General features: G+C 46.7%; 1 protein-coding gene across 1 annotated transcript in view; it reads left to right on the top strand.

Annotated features, from left to right (window-relative positions):
- The window catches only part of CHID1 (chitinase domain containing 1), a 397,709-nt gene that overhangs the window by 7,578 nt on the left and 367,236 nt on the right, over positions 1-22,895 (top strand). Inside the window, exons 3-6 of the mRNA XM_066583038.1 lie at positions 5,682-5,831; positions 10,605-10,737; positions 19,687-19,731; positions 21,989-22,095. Coding sequence (XP_066439135.1) covers positions 5,682-5,831; positions 10,605-10,737; positions 19,687-19,731; positions 21,989-22,095 — 435 coding nt within the window. The remainder of the gene's footprint in view (positions 1-5,681; positions 5,832-10,604; positions 10,738-19,686; positions 19,732-21,988; positions 22,096-22,895) is intronic.

Below are 22,895 nucleotides of genomic sequence, written 5' to 3'. Positions count from 1 at the left end.
CCGTAGCGGGTTCCTCCTGCCCCGCGGGCATGAGGGCTGAAAATAAGAATTACTCACCTCTCTTCACGCTTCGGATCTTCCCTTCTTCGCGGCTTGATCTTCTCTCCGTCGCGGCCGGATCGTCTTTCTTCGGCCCGGCGGATGTGCTCGGCACGCCGGCTGAGTGCCATGCGCATGCGCCGGGAACATCCGCCCGGCCGAAGAAAGAAGATCCGGCCACGAAGAAGGAAGATCAGGCCGTAAAGGAAGGAAAATCTGCATTGCCCGGAGCAGGTGAGTATAATTCAGGCGCGGGTCTCCTGCGGACCCGGACGGCTTACATAGGCTTCAATAGAAGCCTGCAGGAGCCGTCCCCGCGGGAGACCCGCACTAAAATGGAGCATTTTTTTTTCATGCTCCATAATTTTTTTAATTCACTTTTATTGACCATCCGCAGATATCTATCTACCCGCGGGTGGTCAATGCATCCAATGGGGTCAATGGGGTGCGGATCCGCGTGCGGGTGAAGAGTTAAAATCCGCTGCAGATTTTAATTCTTCTTTTCCCCGTGGACATGAGGCCTTAAGGCCCCCTTTACATGAATATAAGCACCTTTTTGCGCGCCTGAATGCTGTGTATTTACAGAATGAACTTTGCTTTTTTGCATGCGCACCGACATAGCTTACTGTACTGTTTGCACCTGCAGGGCATGTTCATTTGCGACAAACAAAGACGCACCGTTTTGAAATGGCTAATTAGTCTAATGAGTTCTAGATGTGCTCTTTTTCATGTACAATTATGCAGTATCTCACGTATCTCCTAGTGTATTGGCCGCACATTTGCGCATCCCATTGACATCTATGGAGACTTTGGGTGTGCCAATGCGCTGCAAAATAGAGCAAGCAACTTTTTTTTTTCTTTTGCACGACCGAAATGCAAAGGAAAAATTTTCACACATGAACGAATCTATTGAAATCAATGTGTTCTATTCTCTGTGTATTTCACAAAGAGACACAGAAATGTTGTTAAAGGTAATGGTAAGTTATTCACTGCTATTTATTCACATCTCCACTGCTCAGTACTGCTGTACATTGTCCTCCATACTGTTATGTGTTTTACAGACAGACAGCAGGATCAGTAGTTCTCTGCTCAGTATATACAACACAGCAAAACAGCTAAGACTCATGCCACCAGTTCTGAGAAAACCGAGAATTAGATATACAGCCTGCAGAGGGGGAAAATGCCCGATATAGTGGTAATCCTCCTGTACATACACGGCAGCTTATGCTGAAAAGTTAGGTACACTAAGAATTTCATAATGGTCTCTTCATAAATAGTTTACAGCCGATGATTGTGTAGTCTGCAGATGACTCTAGACTGTTGTCAACCTGCACAATTTACAGCCATTCTTAGTCTTCTGTCACTTGTCCGGGTTTTCTCCAGCATACATAATGATAAAGTGGCGGCGGCCGGGCTGACATATTTTATTAGAATGGTAAATTTATAATATGCTTTTTGTCACATGAAAATACGACTGCTAATAAATTTAGTAATCCATTTTTGGCTTGGCAGGCTTTTACAGGGAGCAAGCAGAGTAAAGTGATACGACAAGCGCATATATATCTGTATTGCATCGTTTTACCTTAAAGAGACCCTCTGGTTCATCATAAAAATGTCGCCATACATGAAGCATGTCTGATGCCCTCCATGTCGCTGCCATGCATGTTTGTCTTAGTCCTTTCTTCATGCATGACAGTAGAAGAGAAGGATAAAGTAGACTAAACAGTGCCACTCTTGTACATAGATTGTTTCCGGTATTGCAGCTCATCCTCATTTTCTGTTTTTCTGTGGCTTATTTATTGATAACCTCTCCATTTAAAGGGCTCAGGTGGGCACTGTGGCCTCTTCATTGTATGCCCAGAACAGCGCTGTACACTGCAGGTCAGCTTACCTGATATTGCAGCGCAGTCCCATTCGCAGGGACCAGCAAATGCGGCAGAACTAAGAAGTGGGACTTCCAGATGGATCTGTGCTCTAACGGTGTTTCCCACTGAATCCGATAGAGAAAGGTAAGTTTATGCTTTCCTTGGTTGCTTGCCGTAAGGAGCCCCGATCCATCCGGAGGTCCGATTTCAAGGTTCTATACTTGAGAGAACGTCTGAGAGACGCGCTGTAGCTGCATCCCGAATATCATTGCCACAAAACCTGATAAGGATTGTGTATATACAGGTATCTGCCGCACCATTACATATTATATACCGCACCGTGTAATCCTGCACATGAAGGACTTTCCCTCTATTTTCATGTCACAATTAACATGATATCACAGGCAAAAAAAGAGGCAGCGGAGCTCGGGGGAGCGTTGCAGACCCTTCTAACAACTGATCGATGGGCGTACCAGAAATTCGAACCCCACTGATCTGATATTGATGATTTAACCTGACGACAGCTCATCAATATTTCTACTGAATGACCCCTTTAGGTGAATGGAACTGAGCTGCAATATCAGACACAACCTATAAGCTAAAGTGACGCTGTATCTGGAGGTGAGGAATCAAATCTTTTTGTGGTTTTTTTTTTTGCTTTGGCAAGAACAGCGCTATACCTGTTCTTAGGTTGTGTCTGGTATTGCAGCTCATCTGTTTTCATGTCAAAAGGGGTTGTTCGAGTTATAGATTATAGTTTAAAGCCCTTCTGCATGCAGTAAAATAACAAATAGGCTTAAACTCAGCTCTCCCCGTTCCCGCTGTGTCCCACGCCGGTGCCCAGTCCTCTGTGCCTACAGGCCACCCGGTTTACGGAACTTCACAGGCACTGCAGCCAACGGCTCAGCTCTGTTAGTGGTTGCAGGGCCCCTGACGCCCCGTAAACAGCCTGGGAAACCTCTAAATTAGAGATGAGCGAACGTACTCGGTAAAGCACTACTCGTCCTGAAAGATTCGGGGAGCGCCGCTGCTGACAGGTGAGTTGCGGCGGGGAGCAGGGGAGAGCGGGCGGGAGAGAAGGAGAGAGAGATCTCCCCTCCGTTCCTCCCCGCTCTCCCCTGCAGCTCCCCGCTCCGCGGCGCTCCCCGAATCTTTCAGGACGAGCGGGGAGATACTCGGATAAAGCACATTACTCGGACGAGTAGTGCTTATCCGAGTATGTTCGCTCATCTCTACTCTAAATGTAATGTCACAAGGGAGATTCCATTTGGAGTCCAAGGGTCCACCTTTTGGAACCTCGGCCGATCAGCTGATCGGGTGCCAACTGTCAGCGCCTCAACACACAGGGGTACGAAACGGAAGCCGTTACCTCCGACCCCGGTGCAGTGGCTGCTGCTCGTAATCGCAGGCGCTGCTCTCATTGAGCGTTCTGCGTTCCCCTGTGTGTTGTGCCGCTTAGGGACGGAGCTGCATTATCAGTCACGGCTCATGGACAGGAACACTATTTTTTCTCCTCAGGGAGAGCACCTAGCAGGTAAGTGAGTGAGGCGATGTATAAGGCCATGCATGCTCCTCTGGGTAATATGCAAATAAGGCTCTTTTAGCTCATGGACAGACATGACACCATGGCTGGACAATAAAGCAGACCTGTTTTTCTAAGTCCATACAAGCCCTTTAAGTCTAAATTAAGTATACAATGCCGAATTACACTTCTGATTCCATAATTGATAGCTCTCCTAGAATTATGACCCGGTGAGGTGGGAGTCAGCGGGTCAGGTGTTGGTTTGGTTGATTTGTATGCAGTAGTTTTGTGTTACCATCCACTGAGGAAAAGTTAAGAGGATCAATAAATCCTAAGAATAGTAAAAGCCTTTCCTGTGGAAGCTGTTCTGGCCGGGCTCTCCTATAAAGCCGCTCTATTGATGCAATATATTCTAGTGTACACTATATACATCACTTATAATATACCTGTGTGGCAAGTCCTAAAGCTTTGTGCATCTGTAGCAAAGTCTTTTATTCTGTATTTATATAGCTGGCCCTTTGTGACTCGGTTAAGCTTTACAAGAGCTCATAGTTTCTGATTACCCCTTAAAGTAGGTATGCACTGATATCACGTACTGAACGCTGCTTCTGTTCACACTTGGGTTAATGGGCTCCGCCGGGCTCCAGCAGGGAGTCTGGTATTATTCATAGCCAGACTAGCTCAGATTGCAGTGTTATTTGGGCTACCGAAGATACTGGAACCCCCATAGACCACGGAAGTCAATGCAATCTGCTGGGAAACATGGATTATCAACGGAATCCGTAATGCTACTTTGCACAGAGCCTCAGCGGCATTTCCTTTCTTGGACTAAATATTTCACAATATTAAAATAGAAGCAGACACGATGTATGGAAGTATTTTCAGTTCTTTAGTCAGACTGCACCATTATGGCAGCTTTACACGGGCGTATATACGTGCGCAAAATTTGTGCGTGCAATATACAGGGAATAGAACACATTGATTTCATTGGGTTCATTCACATTTCCATAGTTTGCGCACACATTTTGGTCATGTGGAGAAAAAAAGGTCCCCATAGAAGTCAATGGAGGACGCGCAAATACATGGGGGGTGCATAATTTCTCTGGAAAAAGAACACATCTGTGAAGACAGCATTCACATTGCATTTTTTGTTTACATTTAGCGTGGAGGAAAGGCCCAAGACATATACATTAAACGTGTCCTTAGGGGTAGATTAGAGTTTCAGTTATAAATGTATTTTATTACTTCATTACAAGATGAATCATTCCGACCATGGCTTGGTCTTTGTTCAGCATACAAGAACAACTATGCCTAACAAAGACCCAGCCAGAGTTGAAATGTTGCACTTTTGTAATGCAGGAATAAAGAGGGTTTATATCTGACATCCTGACGGAAGCTGTCAGACCTTTGGATTGTGGATGCTACCCCAGTGGATTCCTGGAGAATGGTGAATTTCGTATCAACCATTGGCCCCTGATTAGGGGTTATATGTATTGTGTTGCGGACTATTTTTCTATTCCTAGAGGGATCCATTAGTAATTTATAGTCCCAAAGAATGTCCTTTCACCCTCTGATCACCATACTGCAAACAAAAGAGTATGGAATAGCATAATAGACTATAGTCTGTCTCACAAAGCGGTGGCATTGAGTGAATCGCTCCGCTGTTTGTGGTTGGGGTGATTGGCCACCTTTGACAAATGTCTCTGTTGATTGGAGGAGAGCACAGCTGGCCAATCCCCCAACCACAAACGGCGGAGTGATGCACTCAATGCCACCGCTAGACAGAGTATCCACTGTTCTATGCCTTGTTCTCATCTGATTGCATACGGGTGATGGATATCACAGTATGGTATCCGTCACAGCCTCCGTTTAATGTACACCGCAGGAACGTTTTCTGGTATATAAGTTAAATGGAGGTAATAAACACTCTCTGAAGATGTCCTCAGGCCATGTAGTCCTGTATTTAACATGCATGTCTTGCCATATTATTATCAGTTTTCCCCTATACACTTCAGATTAGTATTCCAAGTTTACACAAGACCCGACTATACGTCTAACCTGACAATGTAGAAGGCATGGAAGCGTCTGGGCATCGCGGGTGGTACCGGGCACAGCAGCTGCTCGGGGGCCTGGAGTCTTTAGAGGATTACAAAGCGATGCAGTGACCCATAACGGATCAATGACAAAGTTGAGCTTGTGTGAAAACTGTCCTGTAATGTGTGTGCTCATATATACCTTCTGTTCCTGTGTTCTAGACCCGCCTGTCTGATGTTCCTGTGCAGTCCCGAGGGTTGGTTACCACTGATGTCAAGGCCAAAGACATTGTGCTCGATCACCAAAGTTATTGCAGCAAACACGTGAAGGAGCGCCATGTGTCCGGGGATGTGCTGGGTTATGTCACTCCGGTAAGTTGGGACTCCTAAATGACACATTCACATTTTCTGTTACTATGTCCACAGACATAATAACAGAAAAGCTACATCAACCGTCCAACCGTACCTCAGTTCTAAAGGAATGCAATTTCTTACTTAACCAATTAAATACAATGTCGCAATTCTATTAGAACGGTTGAGTCCTGCAGCTCACATCACAAGCACCGGCCGTAATAGTCACACCTAGGATAGAGATCACAATGTCACAAAATCATGTTGCTTTGGAAAACTGGTTATATAGCGACTCCGATCGGAACATATCCAGCCAAGAGGAGAGGTAAGAAAGTCTACACTGTGGGATAACGGTGGAACATGACAGACGCCAATGGGGACCAAGGAACCTCTTGGACAAAAATGGGATTCATCAGTTTCCATCATGGAATCTGCCGTGTAAAAACAGCCTAAGGGCTCCTTCACGCTGGTGATTGCAATATCGCCACGAGAAAATCGCTAAAGCATTGCTGCCACTTGTAATTTTCTCGCATGTTTTTTTTTTTTGGCACAATTTTGCTGCAATGGTTTTCCACGAAAGTCAATAGGACTTTCTAATGTTAAAAATCGCACGAAAATCGCAAGTTCGTACTTTGCGATGTGATAAAAAGGAGGCTCCACAGGAAAACAGGAGATTAAAAAAATGCAAAACACAGAAAGGTAGGGCATGCCGCAATTTTTTTTCTTGCAACATCGCATGAGTAAAAACATTGCAAACGTGAAGTAGACCATTGAAAAGCTTTGGTTTCATAATTCTGCGTTTTTACTCACTCTCGCATTGCACGAAAATTACGCAATTTTCTCTCCAGTGTGAAGGTGCCCTAAGGCTAACTTCACATTGGCGAGCGTGATATAGGGTCATGGATCACGGCCCCACATTGCACTCCCCATTTTTACCACTAGAGGGTAGCTCAGTGTCAGGACTCCTATAAGATGATTATTATACTTTATGGTGCAAGAAGTCAGTGACAGCCTCTCTAATCATTATAAGGAACCTAAGATATGAATCAGCGGAGAGAGGCAGCGGAGATATCCACTTGGACACAAACAGGATCAATCCCTCACACAAGAGGCCATACCACTTAAAGGGGTTGTCCCGCGCCGAAACGGGGTTTTTTTTTTTCAATAGCCCCCCCGTTCGGCGCGAGACAAACCCGATGCAGGGATAAAAAAAAAAAAATGGGTAGTACTTACCCGAATTCCCGCGCTCCGGTGACTTCTTACTTACCTTGTGAAGATGGCCGCCGGGATCTTCACCCTCGGTGGACCGCAGGTCTTCTGTGCGTTCCATTGCCGATTCCAGCCTCCTGATTGGCTCGAATCGGCACACGTGACGGGGCGGAGCAACGAGGAGCCGCTCTCCAGCACGAGCGGCCCCATTCAACACGGAGAAGACCGGACTGCGCAAGCGCGTCTAATCGGGCGATTAGACGCTGAAAATTAGACGGCACCATGGAGACGAGGACGCTAGCAACGGAGCAGGTAAGTGAATAACTTCTGTATGGCTCATAATTAATGCACAATGTACATTACAAAGTGCATTAATATGGCCATACAGAAGTGTATACCCCAACTTGCTTTCGCGGGACAACCCCTTTAAGTATAGTTGGAACCAACTGACGCGAATTAGATTAGTGGGGATAGGCAGTTCAGTGTTCCCCCCCCCCCCCCCCCCTCCTTCTTTACCATCATCATTCCCCCCCCCCCCATCTTGCTTCCCAAACCCTACTCTACTACTTCCTATCGTGGACTCTCTTCCTTCTTGAGCTAATACACCTTGAGTCTTTTTTGGAGGTGTATTGGAACATTCCATTAATTTACTAAGTTTAAGTTGCATATTGAAATCGGTTAGTAAATGTTAAGTTAATCAATAACAAAGAACAGAAGACAAGAACTAACTGCAGAGAAGTTTTATTTACTTATTTGTTTGCAAGTAAAAGACCGATATAACGCTGTAAGTTGGCCTGGATTGTAGGCCTTGTTGATATTGGCTTTATCAAAAAATTACAAAACAAATAAATACATTTTGAACCATAAGATATGAATCAGGGATGCGCCAGAGATAAAGTATCAGATAGTTGGTGAGAAATCAAGTTTAACTCACCTGGTGCCTAGTGAGGTAAATCTGCCAAAATGACCTCACTGGCACCTATGATCCAAGATGACGTGTAGCAAGTACTTTGTTCCACATCCGAGGAGAGCTGCAAAACTATCCGCAAGCAGCCACCTAATTCGGTGGGCTTGTAGCATTGAAGTTTACAGCGAAAATCCCTTTTCTTTTCCCTGTGAACGTCAATTATAAGGAACCTATCACCAGGTTTATGCTGCCTGAACTGCGGGCAACACGAACTCGAGACAGGTATGCCCATTGCCCGCATGTATGTGTTATCCTGAACACTGTGGCGTTTCAGAATAAATCCACTTTAAAGTTTGATAGGGAATGGAGCCTGAAGAGGTGGGCCGTGCCGGACCCCCCGCCCGCAGCATGTAGACTGTCCATTCTCTTTCTATGTAGAATAGCAGGGAGAGCTGTTAGTCTACATGCTGCGGGTGGGAGAGGCCTGTGTGGCTCGCCTCCTCGACTCAGAGCTGCGTTCCGACTCAAACGACAAAGTGTGCTTATTGTGAAACGCAGCAGTGTATCAGAACACCACATACATGGGGCACTGTGCATATACATCCCGGGTTCATGCTGACCGCGGTTCGGGCCGTATGATCCCGGTGATGGGTTCACTTTAAATCTTGTCTCTTTACCTTTGTTCATAATACTGTTTTCATGCTTTCTTCTGTGTTGTTTGTCTTTGTTGCTGTACACTGTTTAGACTATAAGCTATTGTGAATATAGATAGAAAGATTCATTTCTCCCTAATGTTGTGCATTTCACTCATCTGCAGCCTGCAGCTCTGTAAAAACTGCTAAGAGTCATTTGGCCCATTGTTAATCATGAAAGGATAATCAATATCATACGCTGCTGGAAACTGAAAGTACTACATCCAGAAGGAATTGGTGGAACTTCCTAAAATCTAGAACACATGTACAGTCATGTCCAGAATAAATGATAGCAAACTAGAATGAATCAGACAAAGTGTATTGCTGTCCGGTTTCAGTAAGATGTGCCCACCATAACCACCTATACAGTCTTGGATCCTTGCAGGCACTGAAGCAGTAAGTGTTCAGATATCTTGTTGGGGTCCCTCCATGCTTTCATGACTAGTGCAGTGCAGTACAGTTTGTGGTGGATGGCTATATGGCATATTGTGACTATGACTTCCCATAAATGCTCTATTGGGGATAAATCTACAGACCACGGGGCCAATCCATGCAAGGCAGCAGTATGTAGAGGGGCCTTATCTTGTTGGAAGATACCAATCTGGATGGTGGGCATGAAGGTTACGATAACAGGGTGTACCACTGTGCCCACCTACTGGCAGCCAGTCATTGTGCCTAACTCAGTTCTGCTGTCACAACTGATGCCCACCCCCATTTCCCCCAAACAATGACTCCTGGAGTCGGACCTGTGTGGTTTTCTGAAATCACAGCAGGGTGGGCTCTTTCTCCTAAACACAGACCGCTATGTGGAAGATTATCACTACGCTCCAGGCATAATCAGGAGTAAACACACCTGTTCCTCATTTATGTTTCCAGTAACGTCTAGCAGTATTCAAGGTTAGTCGTTGCTGGCAGGGAAATTAGGTTAACAGAACACACTGCATGGGGGTCCGAGAACGCAACCCAGCTTCAAGCAATTGTCCAGTTTCTAAATTATTCAGTTCCCTTCATATGAAGATACTTTGATCCAAGTTTTATAAGTTTTCTGCAACTTTGTCTGGGTGTAACACTTTGAATTTCCACCAGTGTATATATGAACACAACTTTAACAAGTAGAGTATTTGTTAGCTTTACTGGTCTTCCATGATGCATTTCTGGGAATATCCACAAGATGTCACTCTTGTTCCGCAAACACTAATTATAGTTACAGTATTGTGCAGCAGCAAGAAGTGGTGGGAAATACAAGTGAAGAATAACATATAACTATCACACTGGGAAGATTAAAAGTATTAGGAGTTAAGAATAATATGAAAAATACAGACAATGGTGAATAGAGGCTTTGGCTATTGATTGGTGACTAAGGCACTTTCCTAAGAGGAAGACACATCTTGTTCTCCATAAGAACTGTGGATTTCATAGGATCAAAATATTCTCTTGGCTATAACCCGAGTGTACAGTAAATGATAGGCTCTTCATCTCATACACGTGCTTGGATTATTCCTGCATTACTGCAATTACTCTGGAACAAGGGGTCTTAGTAAAGTTAGAAAGTAATGCCAGGTCCTGAAAGTCCTTCAGATACTTGTGTTCTGTTCTGAATTTGCTGAAACCTGAGTATTACATGAGAGATGCAGGAGGCTTAGTTGTACTAACAGTTTAGGCAGCCCTAGCATTAGGACTGCTTGCTTACCTGTACAGACCAGACCGAACCATCTACCTTATTACTCCAGCATCCAATGCCGGATATGGGAGTCTTCCATCTAAATAAGCCTGACTAGGTTACGGCTTTGTTCACGCTACACACAAGGCTTTCTCAACATTTATTGAAACATGCTTTTTCGCATTACCGCCCACATTTATTGACATACAGCTTCTTGGATAGCGTGAAGGGCCACTTCAAAAGTTTATGCCCGATGTTGATGTGCAGTGAGATACCAGCTCTTCTGCTTTCAATTAATGTACAATTATGATTTCTTCTACCTACAGTGGAATAGCCATGGATATGATGTTGCAAAAATGTTTGCACCTAAGTTCACCCTCGTTTCTCCAGTCTGGTTGCAGATCAGAAGAAAAGGTAGACAGTCTTACCAGGTGACCGGACTGCATGACATTGACCAAGGTGAGTTGATGAAGCACATGTATATATTCTTTTGGTATTCTCAAGCTTTTTCTATGGTCCATCGCAGGTTTGCAATATGGTTGCGTGTGCCATGCCCTCGCTGGAATCTTGCCTGCGCATCAGGGAGTGCCGCTTTGACTACTGATCTCAGTCTTTCCTGTATAATTTTGAGAAGGATCTTGCTTGTATCATCCTGTATACAAGTGGCTACCGACAAGGTATGGAGAGAGAAATCACTCACTTGTCGGAGTCACTTGGTTTTTAGCTCACCTGTTTGCTGGAGGCGGGTGACCAGAAGAGATCTCCGGCGCACTCCTCCTCCATTCTCTGAATGACTATTGTTCCTCTGTGAAGGCACAGGAGCGATGGCCGGTGGGACCGCAGTCAGGCTCTTATGTACCAGACAGTCGTCCCATCTAAAGGTACCTTTACTTTCCCTCAGCTTTCTCCTCTCCTGCATGTTCTTATTAGGCCAGGCTCACACGAACGTATTTGAATTGCATTTTACGCACACCATGTATGCTTGTACAATACTCGATACATTGCGGCAATTCAAATACTTAGCCACAGTAGCTGCGTTTCATTACGTATAATATGCATGTATATAAAAAGAATGCATGTTCTATTTTACCTCGTATTACTCGCGATAGAGCGCTATCGTTCTTCATGAGCGCATAGTAAACGCGGTACATACGCAATTACATTGTGTATGTGCGGGGCTTATATGCCACATCGCTAAGCCACAAAGCATAAAATAAAAGATACCGCCGGTTCATACTGTGGTAAGACACTCCGTTATACATGCAGCGTTTTACCACACCCTCCTGTGAGCCCGGCCTAAGCTGTTTTGTGATCACAGTAAAGTTTCTTTGTTGTGGTCAAATATTAGCTGATATTTAGTGCAGAAGAGAAGAGCTCAGGGCTGAAAGCTAAGCCGTCCGTCCAGCCTCACCGACAGAGTTAGGGTGCATTCACATGGGCGTATGCGTATTTTGGTCTGTGAATATGTAGCATATTCACGGGCTGAAATACGCAGTCGTCTTGGGTTTTCCTGCCCATCGGCAGCCTTTTTATTCGCGTGAAAATGCAGCGTATTTACACCCGTAAAAAAGAACACATAATTGTATTGATTTTGTCCATAAGTATGCAGCAAATGTGCAGGTTTCCTGCATATTTTGTACATATTTACGAACGGCCATTAGTCTTCATGGGCTTGTACTGTGTGTAACACGCTGCCTACTTTTTTACATGATCGCAAATTGCGTGAAAAAATATGCTGAAGTGATTGAAGTCAATGGATTCTATTCACTGTGAAATCACTTGCTGTACGTATGTGCGGTTTTAATAACGTTAGAAGCCTGTTTCTAATTGTCCTGGTGCCCAACACCCTCCTCTGTCACAGATCGTCCTCCGCTAGTCTCCAACATGGTGGCCGCACGGAAGGAGCCACAGACATGCTGTAGGAGATTGGGAGCAGAGATGGAGGCAGGCAGCAGTGTCTCCTGTCTGTCAGCCACTCCGGTGCTGGAGAACATGCATATCTGACCGGATGTTGGGTTGGACACGCGTACATGGACATGTTGCAAAGTACAAAGAAAAATTACCAGCGCTCCAGTGCAAATGTGTAGGAAAACAAGATGGGGCAGATTTTTAAAGGGAAAAAGATCCACTTACTCCACAGGGGTGCCTTGAAGGTGGCCCCCCGGAACCCAGAATGCAGGCAATATCGTAGGTGCAGTAAGGCAAAGATCATTTATTAAAATGTGACCCATTTCGGCCTGATTACAGGCCTTTCTCAAGCATAATAAGCATAAACAAGTACAGTATTTATGGCTAACACATACGTCCTATTGGTTCAATGGCTCCATTAGCCGTCCGTTCCGGGAACGCTGTTTGGGCCCTTTCTGATGACGTCATGGCCCGACGTGGTCCATGGAACGCAGCGCTGCGCTCCACGGGGTTCCCGAATGGTACATACACATACATGGACATGTTGGGAGACTGGCTGTTGTAAGCTGGTTAGCCAGTACAGAGAACGTTGTGCTGTTATATAGGGAGTGAGCAGTCACACTGCAAACAAGTAGATTTCCCGTATAATAATCATCACCTTTCTAACATACAATATCCTATATGATCACACACTGACCACCATTTTAGTTTAAGGATGTTATTGTCTTTTAAAGTGTAACTAAACTTTCAGAAAACTTCTGACGTGTCACAGTGATATGCCAGAAGTTTTGGTCTCTGGGGGTCTGGGTGCAGACACCCCTGCCAATCGCTAAAACAAAGGGGCAGAAGTGCTCAACAGGACTCGGTGTCCAATCTGCTCTTTTTGGCTATTTTCAAAGCATTGTTTCGGCTCTATAGGAGGTTTGTAAGTCCATACACTGCTCTGCTGGGCTGGATTCACATGTAGTTTTTGTTGCATATGTTGATGCCTTTTTCTTCTTCTAGCCAGCACTGTGAGTGGATCTAAAAGACATAAAAAGTATAAAGACTGATCATTTCCCGCTCTGTTGTATCCACTTCAGTATTTGACTAAAATAAAACGAAAAGAGTTGAGTACGGTGTTAGCCAGTAGAGCAATAACAAGAGCCTTCGAACCTCTCAGGGGCCTTCCTCGGGCATAATGGAATAATTCTAAAGTAATGCATGTGTGAGGAATTCTGGGTCTCCTCTTGGCTCCAGTTCATCTAATCCACCTCCTTTCTCCTGTCTATTGTCACGCTAGTATCAGTTACAATACAGTAATTTCTTAAGGTCCTTTCACACGGGCTCGAACGTTCCTCCACACACTTGACAATCGGGCGTGCAAAAGATCAGCCGGTGTGTCAGGACAGTGTCCGGGATATGGGGGTCCCTGATATATCCCGCAACCCCTGTCCCTGCCTACTTGCCCCCCTGGGCTAACCCCCAGGGCGACAACTGGGCGGCGGTCCCTACCCTCACTAGGGAAGCGGGACACGGGAAGACAAACAGACACTGAAGACAAACAACGGTAGAACGGTCAGACAATCCGGGTCGGCAACAGGAGGGTACGCAGTACAGGGGGGTCAGGCAAAAACGTAGTCAAGGTCCAAAAGCAGAGGTCAAGAAAGCCGGGGTCACAAACAGGAGTCAAAAGAATACGCGGGTGCAGCTGGAAGACCAAACTAACACTGGCAAGGCCTGAGAGGAAAACACACCTATTTAAATGCTGTCAGCGCTCCCGCCCCAGAAGCTGATTGGGGCGGGGAGCCTGACAGCAGCAGGGCTAATCAGGGCGGTGCTGGGGGCACGCCCCCAGTCTCACTGCACAGACAGTTACCAGGGAAGCCAGCCTGGTAGTCAAGCGACTAGAAGCACCAGCTGCCTCCCTAGCAACCCGGCGGCGACCAGTCTTACAGCGGCCCGGGGAGATCACAAGAACCGGGGTACCTCTGCGCCGTGCTCCTGTACCCCGGGTGGCCGGACCGGTGGTGCGGGCACGGCGGCCCCGAGAGTTGCCGGTTCTGACAGTACCCCCCCTTCTACGGGGGGACACCGGACCCCCATGGCCAGGTGCGGGCTTAAGCGGGAAAGCCCTGTGGAATGCCTGGACTAGGCGTGGCGCATGAACGTCCCTGGCAGGGACCCACGTCCTATCCTCAGGGCCAAATCCTCTCCAGTGGACCAGGTACTGCAGCACACCTCTAACCCGTCGGGCATCCACCAGCCTTTCTACTTCATACTCCAGTTCCCCCTGTACCAGAGAAGGAGGAGGCGGGTTCTGGGTGGGTAGAACTGGAGTCACATACTTCTTAAGTAAGCTTTTGTGAAACACCTTGTGGACCTTCCAGGGGTCAGGAAGTGCCAACTTATATGACACCGGGTTGATGACCTGAGAAACAGTAAATGGGCCAATGAACCGAGGAGCAAGTTTCAGGGAGGGAACCTTGAGTCTCAGATTCTTGGAGGACAACAAAACTTGCTCCCCGACTACAAAAGGTGCAGAGATGGTACATCTTTTATTTGCGTATTTACGCAGTTTCTCTTGGGAACCCTGAAGGTTCTTACGAACCTGGGCCCAAACTGTGCACAGTTCCTCAGAGGATATGTCGGCGGCCGGATTGTTCGAGACCACAGGAGTGGAAAGCGAGAACCGGGGATGAAACCCATAGTTACAAAAAAAAGGTGACAATTGGGTCGACGAGTTAACATGGTTGTTGATAGCAAATTCGGCGAGAGGTAAGTAGTTGGCCCACTGATACTGGTTATCAGAGACAAACAGTCGCAGATACTGGATAAGTTCTTGGTTCATTCGTTCCGTTTGTCCGTTACTCTCGGGATGGAGAGCGGAGGAGAAGGACAAATTTACGTTTAGATTTTTACAGAAGGCTCGCCAGAAGCGAGCGACGAACTGAACCCCTCTATCTGACACAATGTCCTCGGGGATCCCATGTAACCGAACAATCTCCTTGATGAACATTTCAGACAGAAGTTTGGCGTTAGGCAACTTGCAAAGCGGAACAAAATGTGACATTTTAGAGAAACGGTCTACTATTACCCAGATGACCGTATTCCCCAGCGAGGATGGCAGATCAGTAATAAAATCCATGGACAAATGGGACCATGGCCTGGACGGAATGGGCAAGGGAAGAAGAGGACCCTCAGGACGTCTCCTGAGATTCTTCCCCCTTGCGCAAACCGGGCACGCGGACACAAATACCCGTACCTCCTTGGCCATGTGCGGCCACCAATAGAGTCTGGATACTAACTCCAGCGTACCCCTGATGCCGGGGTGTCCAGCTAGGACAGAAGCGTGTGTCTCCTCTAACACTTTCAATCTCAGTGACGATGGGACAAATAATTTGCCTTCCGGAAGGGCTTCAGGAGCAGATTGTTGAGCGGCGTGAATGAGAGGTGAAAGGTCGGAGGAGACAGCAGCGAGGACCACCCCAGGGGAGAGAATGCTCTCAGGCTCCGGCTCGGCAGGTTCCGGAGAACCAAAGCTCCTAGACAGGGCATCAGCCTTGACATTCTTAGAACCGGGTCTATAGGTAACCACAAAATTGAACCGAGAGAAGAACAAGGCCCAGCGGGCTTGCCGAGCATTTAACCTCTTAGCGGAATCTAGATAGGTGAGGTTTTTATGGTCTGTGAGTACCGTGATCTGGTGATGGGCTCCTTCCAAAAAATGCCTCCACTCTTCGAAAGCCCACTTAATCGCCAGCAATTCCCGGTTGCCTATATCATAGTTCCGTTCGGTGGAAGAAAACTTCCTAGAAAAATAGGCACACGGTCTAAGGTTGGTGAGAGTGGAGGGACCTTGGGACAGTACCGCTCCCACACCAAACTCAGAGGCATCTACTTCCACCAAAAAAGGGCTGGACAGATCTGGTTGTACTAGGACAGGTGCAGAAGAGAACGCCGCCTTTAGGGTATCGAAGGCCCTCAGAGCCTCAGAAGACCAGGTCCTCACATCTGCCCCCTTTCTGGTGAGGTCCGTTAGAGGTTTAGCCACCACGGAGAAGTCTTTGATGAATTTGCGATAGTAGTTGGCGAAGCCGAGGAAGCGTTGAAGGGCTTTCAACGACCCTGGCTGGGCCCACTCCGTGATGGCTTTCACCTTTTCAGGATCCATCTGGAAGTCGCATGGCGTGATGATATACCCCAAAAATGATATCTTTTGTACCCCGAACACACATTTCTCGAGTTTAGCAAACAGCTTGTTATGTCTGAGTCGAGCTAGTACAGTCTGAACGTGAGTATGGTGACTTGGCAAGTCGGAGGAAAAAATCAAAATGTCGTCTAGATATACAACCACGAACACCCCCATGATATCCTGAAACACTGAGTTCATGTACCCCTGAAAAATGGCGGGGGCGTTACACAATCCAAAAGGCATAACTAGGTATTCAAAATGCCCGAGGGGCGTATTGAAGGCGGTTTTCCACTCATCCCCCTCCCGAATGCGGATGAGGTTGTATGCTCCCCTGAGATCAAGTTTAGAAAACCATCGGGCACCAGCGACCTGGTTGAGGAGGTCAGGAATGAGTGGAAGGGCATACTGGTTTCGTACTGTGATTTTGTTTAGCTCTCTATAGTCAATACAGGGCCGGAGGCCCCCATCCTTCTTCTCAACGAAGAAAAACCCGGCACCCACCGGGGATTCTGAGGGCCGGATGTGCCCCTTGGCCAGGCTGTCCTGGATATAGTCCCTCATGGATTCTCTCTCAGGAACCGTAACGTTATAAATGCGGCCCTTAGGAAGTTTGGCCCCAGGAATCAAGTCTATTTTACAGTCCCATTCCCTATGAGGGGGCAGAGCTTCAGATAATTGTTTGGAGAACACGTCAGAAAACTCGGAGAGGTAATCTGGTAGGGGGGTCCCCTCGCAGGTGGAGATTCCCACCTTCACCGCACAAAGGTGGTTGGCACAGCGGGGACCCCACTTTACCAGTTCCAACGTGTCCCAATTTACTACCGGGTTGTGCTCCCGGAGCCAGGGGAGGCCTAGGACGACGTCCACAGACAAATCTCTCATCACTAGAAAGGTGCAGGTTTCCACGTGTAAGGCTCCTATCGTAAACCTTACTTCAGGGGTAACCAGATGAACCACCCCTGCTTGCAATGGGGTGGAGTCCACTCCTGAAACCAGAATCGGGGTCTCTAAACGTAAAAAAACCCCGGACAGTTGAGCAACGAAATTAAAGTTAACGAAATTCGCCGCAGCCCCAGAATCAACAAAGGCTTGCCCAGTACGGTGGAAAGCATGAAATTCTAGGGTGCAAGGCAATAACATTTTGGATAACACAGGGAGTACCTTAGCTCCTAGACAGTCCTCCCGACAACTGCCTAGGAGCGGGAGTTTTCCTGCCGTGGCTTCTTAGTGCAGGTGGCAATGCGGTGACCCGGCTCCCCACAGTAGAAGCAAAGATTCTTCTTCAGGCGATATTCCCGTCGCTGCTTGGGGTTCATGGCTCCCAGTTCCATGGGCTCGGTGGTGGGAAGTGAGAGAGTCAGGTCAGTAGAAGAAGTGGGCGTGGGGAGTGGAGTGGCCCGAGCGGCGTGTCGGCCCCTCAAACGTCGGTCGGCCCGAATAGCAAGCGTCATGGCTTGCTCCAGGGTTCTAGGCTCTGGGTGGGCCACAAGTAGGTCCTTGAGACCCTCAGACAGACCGGTCAAAAATAAGTCTTTTAGGGCGGCATCGTTCCACCCGGATTCCGTACAATGTTGACGGAATTGGGAACAGTAGTCCTCCGCCATTTTACAACCCTGGCGCAGGGCCAGAAGTTTGGAGACTGCGTAGCCCGCCCGGTCGGGTTCGTCATAAATTTGACCCAGGGCGGAAAAAAAAGCGTCAAGGGATAGTCGGGCTGGAGAGCCTGCTGGTAGCGAGAAAGCCCAATTTTGGGGGTCCCCCCTCAGGCGGGTAATTACAATTCCCACTTTCTGATATTCAGTACCAGAGGAGTGGGGTCGGAGATCAAAGTAGAGCTTGCAGCTCTCTCTAAATGCAAAGAACTGACCTCTCTCTCCAGAGAAGCAGTCCGGCAGCGTGGCTCGGGGTTCTGACATAGTCCCGGGAGCGGAAGGGGGCTGCATGGGACCTGCAGCCGCCACTTGTTCCTGTAGCTGCATGCGGGCGGTTAGGTCCTGGACCAGGTTAGTAAGGACCTGGACCTGGTTCGCTAACGCAGCCACGGCCTCCATCGAGGGATTCAAAGTAGCCGGGCGGATGCACGAGTCTGACCTACCTTCGGCCAGTGTTACTGTCAGGACAGTGTCCGGGATATGGGGGTCCCTGATATATCCCGCAACCCCTGTCCCTGCCTACTTGCCCCCCTGGGCTAACCCCCAGGGCGACAACTGGGCGGCGGTCCCTACCCTCACTAGGGAAGCGGGACACGGGAAGACAAACAGACACTGAAGACAAACAACGGTAGAACGGTCAGACAATCCGGGTCGGCAACAGGAGGGTACGCAGTACAGGGGGGTCAGGCAAAAACGTAGTCAAGGTCCAAAAGCAGAGGTCAAGAAAGCCGGGGTCACAAACAGGAGTCAAAAGAATACGCGGGTGCAGCTGGAAGACCAAACTAACACTGGCAAGGCCTGAGAGGAAAACACACCTATTTAAATGCTGTCAGCGCTCCCGCCCCAGAAGCTGATTGGGGCGGGGAGCCTGACAGCAGCAGGGCTAATCAGGGCGGTGCTGGGGGCACGCCCCCAGTCTCACTGCACAGACAGTTACCAGGGAAGCCAGCCTGGTAGTCAAGCGACTAGAAGCACCAGCTGCCTCCCTAGCAACCCGGCGGCGACCAGTCTTACAGCGGCCCGGGGAGATCACAAGAACCGGGGTACCTCTGCGCCGTGCTCCTGTACCCCGGGTGGCCGGACCGGTGGTGCGGGCACGGCGGCCCCGAGAGTTGCCGGTTCTGACACGGTGAATGAGCGTAGGCTCGTTCGTCGGCTGATCATTCGGTTTCAGCCGGCATAAAAATGCTCGCTGATTGGGGGTACATGTTGCATGGACAGGGAGATGTACAGCCGGCCTATGGGGACGAACAATCATAGTAGCCATCGTCCATCCCCATAAGCTGATTCTTGGCTCCTGTAAAAGAAAATGAAGTGAGCTCCGATCTCCATATGTGTTGCTGGGCGCTGGTTAGATCGGGCTGAGAACTCAGCTCATGTCTTACATTTGCCACACAAGTAGCATTTTGGGACAGAACCCAAGAAATAGCCCGTGCAAGGTAAAAAGCCCCCTGAATGCTGCACCCAGTTAAATAATGTATATTTTCTCCTTCTGCTTGGCACTTTGCTACGCCTCTATCTCTGCCTCTTAGAAAAGTAGGAGCGGGGATATATTGTGGGGTATTACATTATGTTGAATTGGGTCTGTATGGAAAATGAGATGTAGAACATAATGAGCACTTTGTATACTTACAGGACAGCAAGTGGAATTTCATAATGTTATTTTTCTTTTAGGATGGATTAAAGATATTAAAAAGCATTCTAAGAGCACGCAGATTGGTAAGTACTGGGTACGTACGGCACTGAGATGCTGCGGCAAGTTTACTGCAGCTGCATCCCCCTCCTACCCCTTATCCCTTTATTCTCAATTGGTGGTTTTTCATTTTTTGGAGTCTGAGGAAGTTTATGAACATTTATAAAGCGGCTGAATACTTTACACTCCATTATTTAACTCGGGCTCGTTGTTTTACAAGTACCGTATGCCATAAAAAGTCGTCCAGTTTTAGTACACATTCAGTGGTCTTATATATTGTGGGTGCTCTGAAGACAGTATTGGTACTTTTACATTGGTCGAGTTGTCAGCCCATTGTAATGAGCTCTGATTGACACACATGTTGTTCTGCATTTATTTCATTTTTTCTCTTTTTTGGGAGTCCACTTATGGGAACAAACGATCACTAATCAGATTGTTCGGCCCCGCGGGCCTGCTTCACATCTCCTTGTACCACCGTTCTTGCATTTTTATGCTTGCATAAAAGATTCGATCTGCTGACGATTGAGCTCATTAGTCGGCTAATCGTTGGTCCCTTTACACTGCCCAATTGTCAGGTGGACGACCATTTGCAGGAATGCCTGATAATCGGCCCGTGTAAAGGGACCATTACACAAGTAGAGCTGAAAGCCCTTTTGTATCAACGTTTGTTCGTGATTATCGGCCCGCGTAAACGTCATAGATAAGTCAACAAATTAGCAAGCACTCTATTGTTGCCTGATCTCATCTTTAGGCCTTTTTCACACAAGCGTTGTATTTTCACGCTGGCAGCATCACGGCCGAAAATCGCAGGGATGAAGAATAGTCGTGATCAAGTCCCAAGCTTCAGCTGCGCTTTCTCATCTATTCACACAGGCGGTTGTGGCGTATTAGCAAAAATATACGCTGCAGCGCAGAAATCCGGTGGTCAGAAAAATCCTCGGAATGATTTCTAATTAACTAGAGCCAGCTGTAATCATTTCGCAGCGTTGGGCGCAGCTGAACTCCCTCCCACTCTCTTTTTTTAAAGCTCCTAGGGAAGCCTTTAGCGTATTTCAGCAAAAGATAGAGCAAGACCTATATTTTCCATCTGCATCTAGAATCGGTCGCCGATGTCCTATTATTCCTGACGAGATGTTTTTACACGACCAAATCTCGCTCATCTGAATGAATACATTGGTAACCAATGCTTCAAACGGGCACAATTTTTTTATCGTGGCTAAATTAGCAGCGTATATACGGTCGCGTGAATAAGGCCTTATCCAGGTAAAAAAGTGCTTGCTTGTTGCAGGGACCTTTCTTTGTGTGATGTTCCACCAGCAAATATCATCTGGATGGGGACAAATGATCAGGGATTAATGACTATTAACCCTTTCCAATCCACTGTCTGACATCTGAAAATATTATGATTTAAGGCTGTACAGCTCCAATGTTGGAAGACGTCCGTTGGGGTTCTCTTACTGTATATTGCCAGCCTCTCTGCTGTCTGAGCCTATCTAACGTTCACCTCATGCAGTACTGGCTTTAGCCAGCAGATAGCGCCATTGTATAACAGCAGAAAAAGAGTAAGCCCCCTAGGAAAACCAGGATACAAATTAGATTGGAAAGAATTAATCTCCATGCTAGCAGTGATCTTCCATATGTAAGCAGCACTAAAAACCACCCATCAACCTGCTATATTGTTGCATAGTACTAGTTGATAGGCATGACATCTGTCCGTGTAAAAGGACCCTCAGTTAAGGCACTTGGCTGCGATGTACCAATACTCCGCATACAAATTTCAAAAAGGACTCAACAGAATTTTTACCTTTACTTTGGGGCTGAGATATGGAAGGCATATAGTTCTACCATGCTGTGTTCACACAGTGCAAGAAAACAAAGTAGGCCAGCAAATCCTAACAAATGTGCAGGAGCGTGCTGCCATGGCTGAAATGCACAAGCAAACATACGCCGATCACATGAGAGTCATGGTTTATAATGGAAGCTGTGATGAAGCCAATGAGACCGGTGGACTATATTGAATTATAATGTTGTCCGTCAAGGTTCCCGTCATTTGGGAAAAAAATAGCACTGCATGCTACACTTCTCTTTCTGTCAGGTTATAGAAATCCCAACAGTACCCCCCCCTCCTCCCCCCCTTCCCCACGGAGGCTCAGTAATGGGAACATTTCACATGTTTTTGGTAGATTTTAACTGCGAAATGTTGTTTGGAAGTAAATTTGTTGTTTTTTTTCTTTGAAATCCCATCCTATTTCAGCCAGTGATGTATATCTCGTTATATTGCAGTACCACGGGTCCTGTTTGATAGCTGGACATACCAGGACTTTGAGAGCGTTTTCAGCAGTGAAGATGAAATAGAAGATCTGTCAGATGCTTTAGTTCAGACTGCGAGGGTAAGAAATGTATATTCAAAACTCAATTTTTGATAGATAGATAGATAGATAGATAGATAGATGACCTACTCGTAGATAGGGAGATAAGAGTTAATGATATATAGACAGATATGTGATATGAGATAGATAGATAGATATAATAGATAGAAAGATTTTAGATAGATGGATATGAGATACTTATAGATAGATAGATAGATAGATAGATAGATAGATAGATATGACATACTCATAGACAGGGAGATAAGAGATAAAGAGATAACGATATATAGACAGATATGAGATAGATAGATATGAACTAGATAGATATAATAGATAGATTTTAGATGGATGGGACATACTCATAGATAGGGAGATGAGAGATAAAGATATTATAGACAGATACTGGATAGACAGATATGAGATACTGGATAGACAGATATGAGATACTGGATAGACAGATATGAGATACTAGATAGACAGATATGAGATACTAGATAGACAGATATGAGATACTAGATAGATATGAGTTACGAGATAGATAGACAGAGAGATACGAGAGAGACATACGAGAGAGAGAGAGATACGAGAGAAAGAGATACGAGAGAGAGAGATACGAGAGAGAGATACTAAGTAGATAGATACATATAATTACAATTAAAGGGGTTGTTCCCGGCAGCAAGTGGGGTTATACACTTCTGTATGGCCATATTAATGCACTTTGTAATGTACATCGTGCATTAAATATGAGCCATACAGAAGTTATTCACTTACCTGCTCCGTTGCTAGCGTCCCCGTCGCCATGGTTCCGTCTAATTTCGGTG

Source organism: Eleutherodactylus coqui, chromosome 11 (assembly GCF_035609145.1).
Source record: "Eleutherodactylus coqui strain aEleCoq1 chromosome 11, aEleCoq1.hap1, whole genome shotgun sequence".
Classification (NCBI taxonomy): Eukaryota; Metazoa; Chordata; class Amphibia; order Anura; family Eleutherodactylidae; genus Eleutherodactylus; species Eleutherodactylus coqui.
The sequence above is the reverse complement of the archived record's forward strand: the minus strand, read 5'-3'. Positions and strand labels throughout refer to the sequence as shown.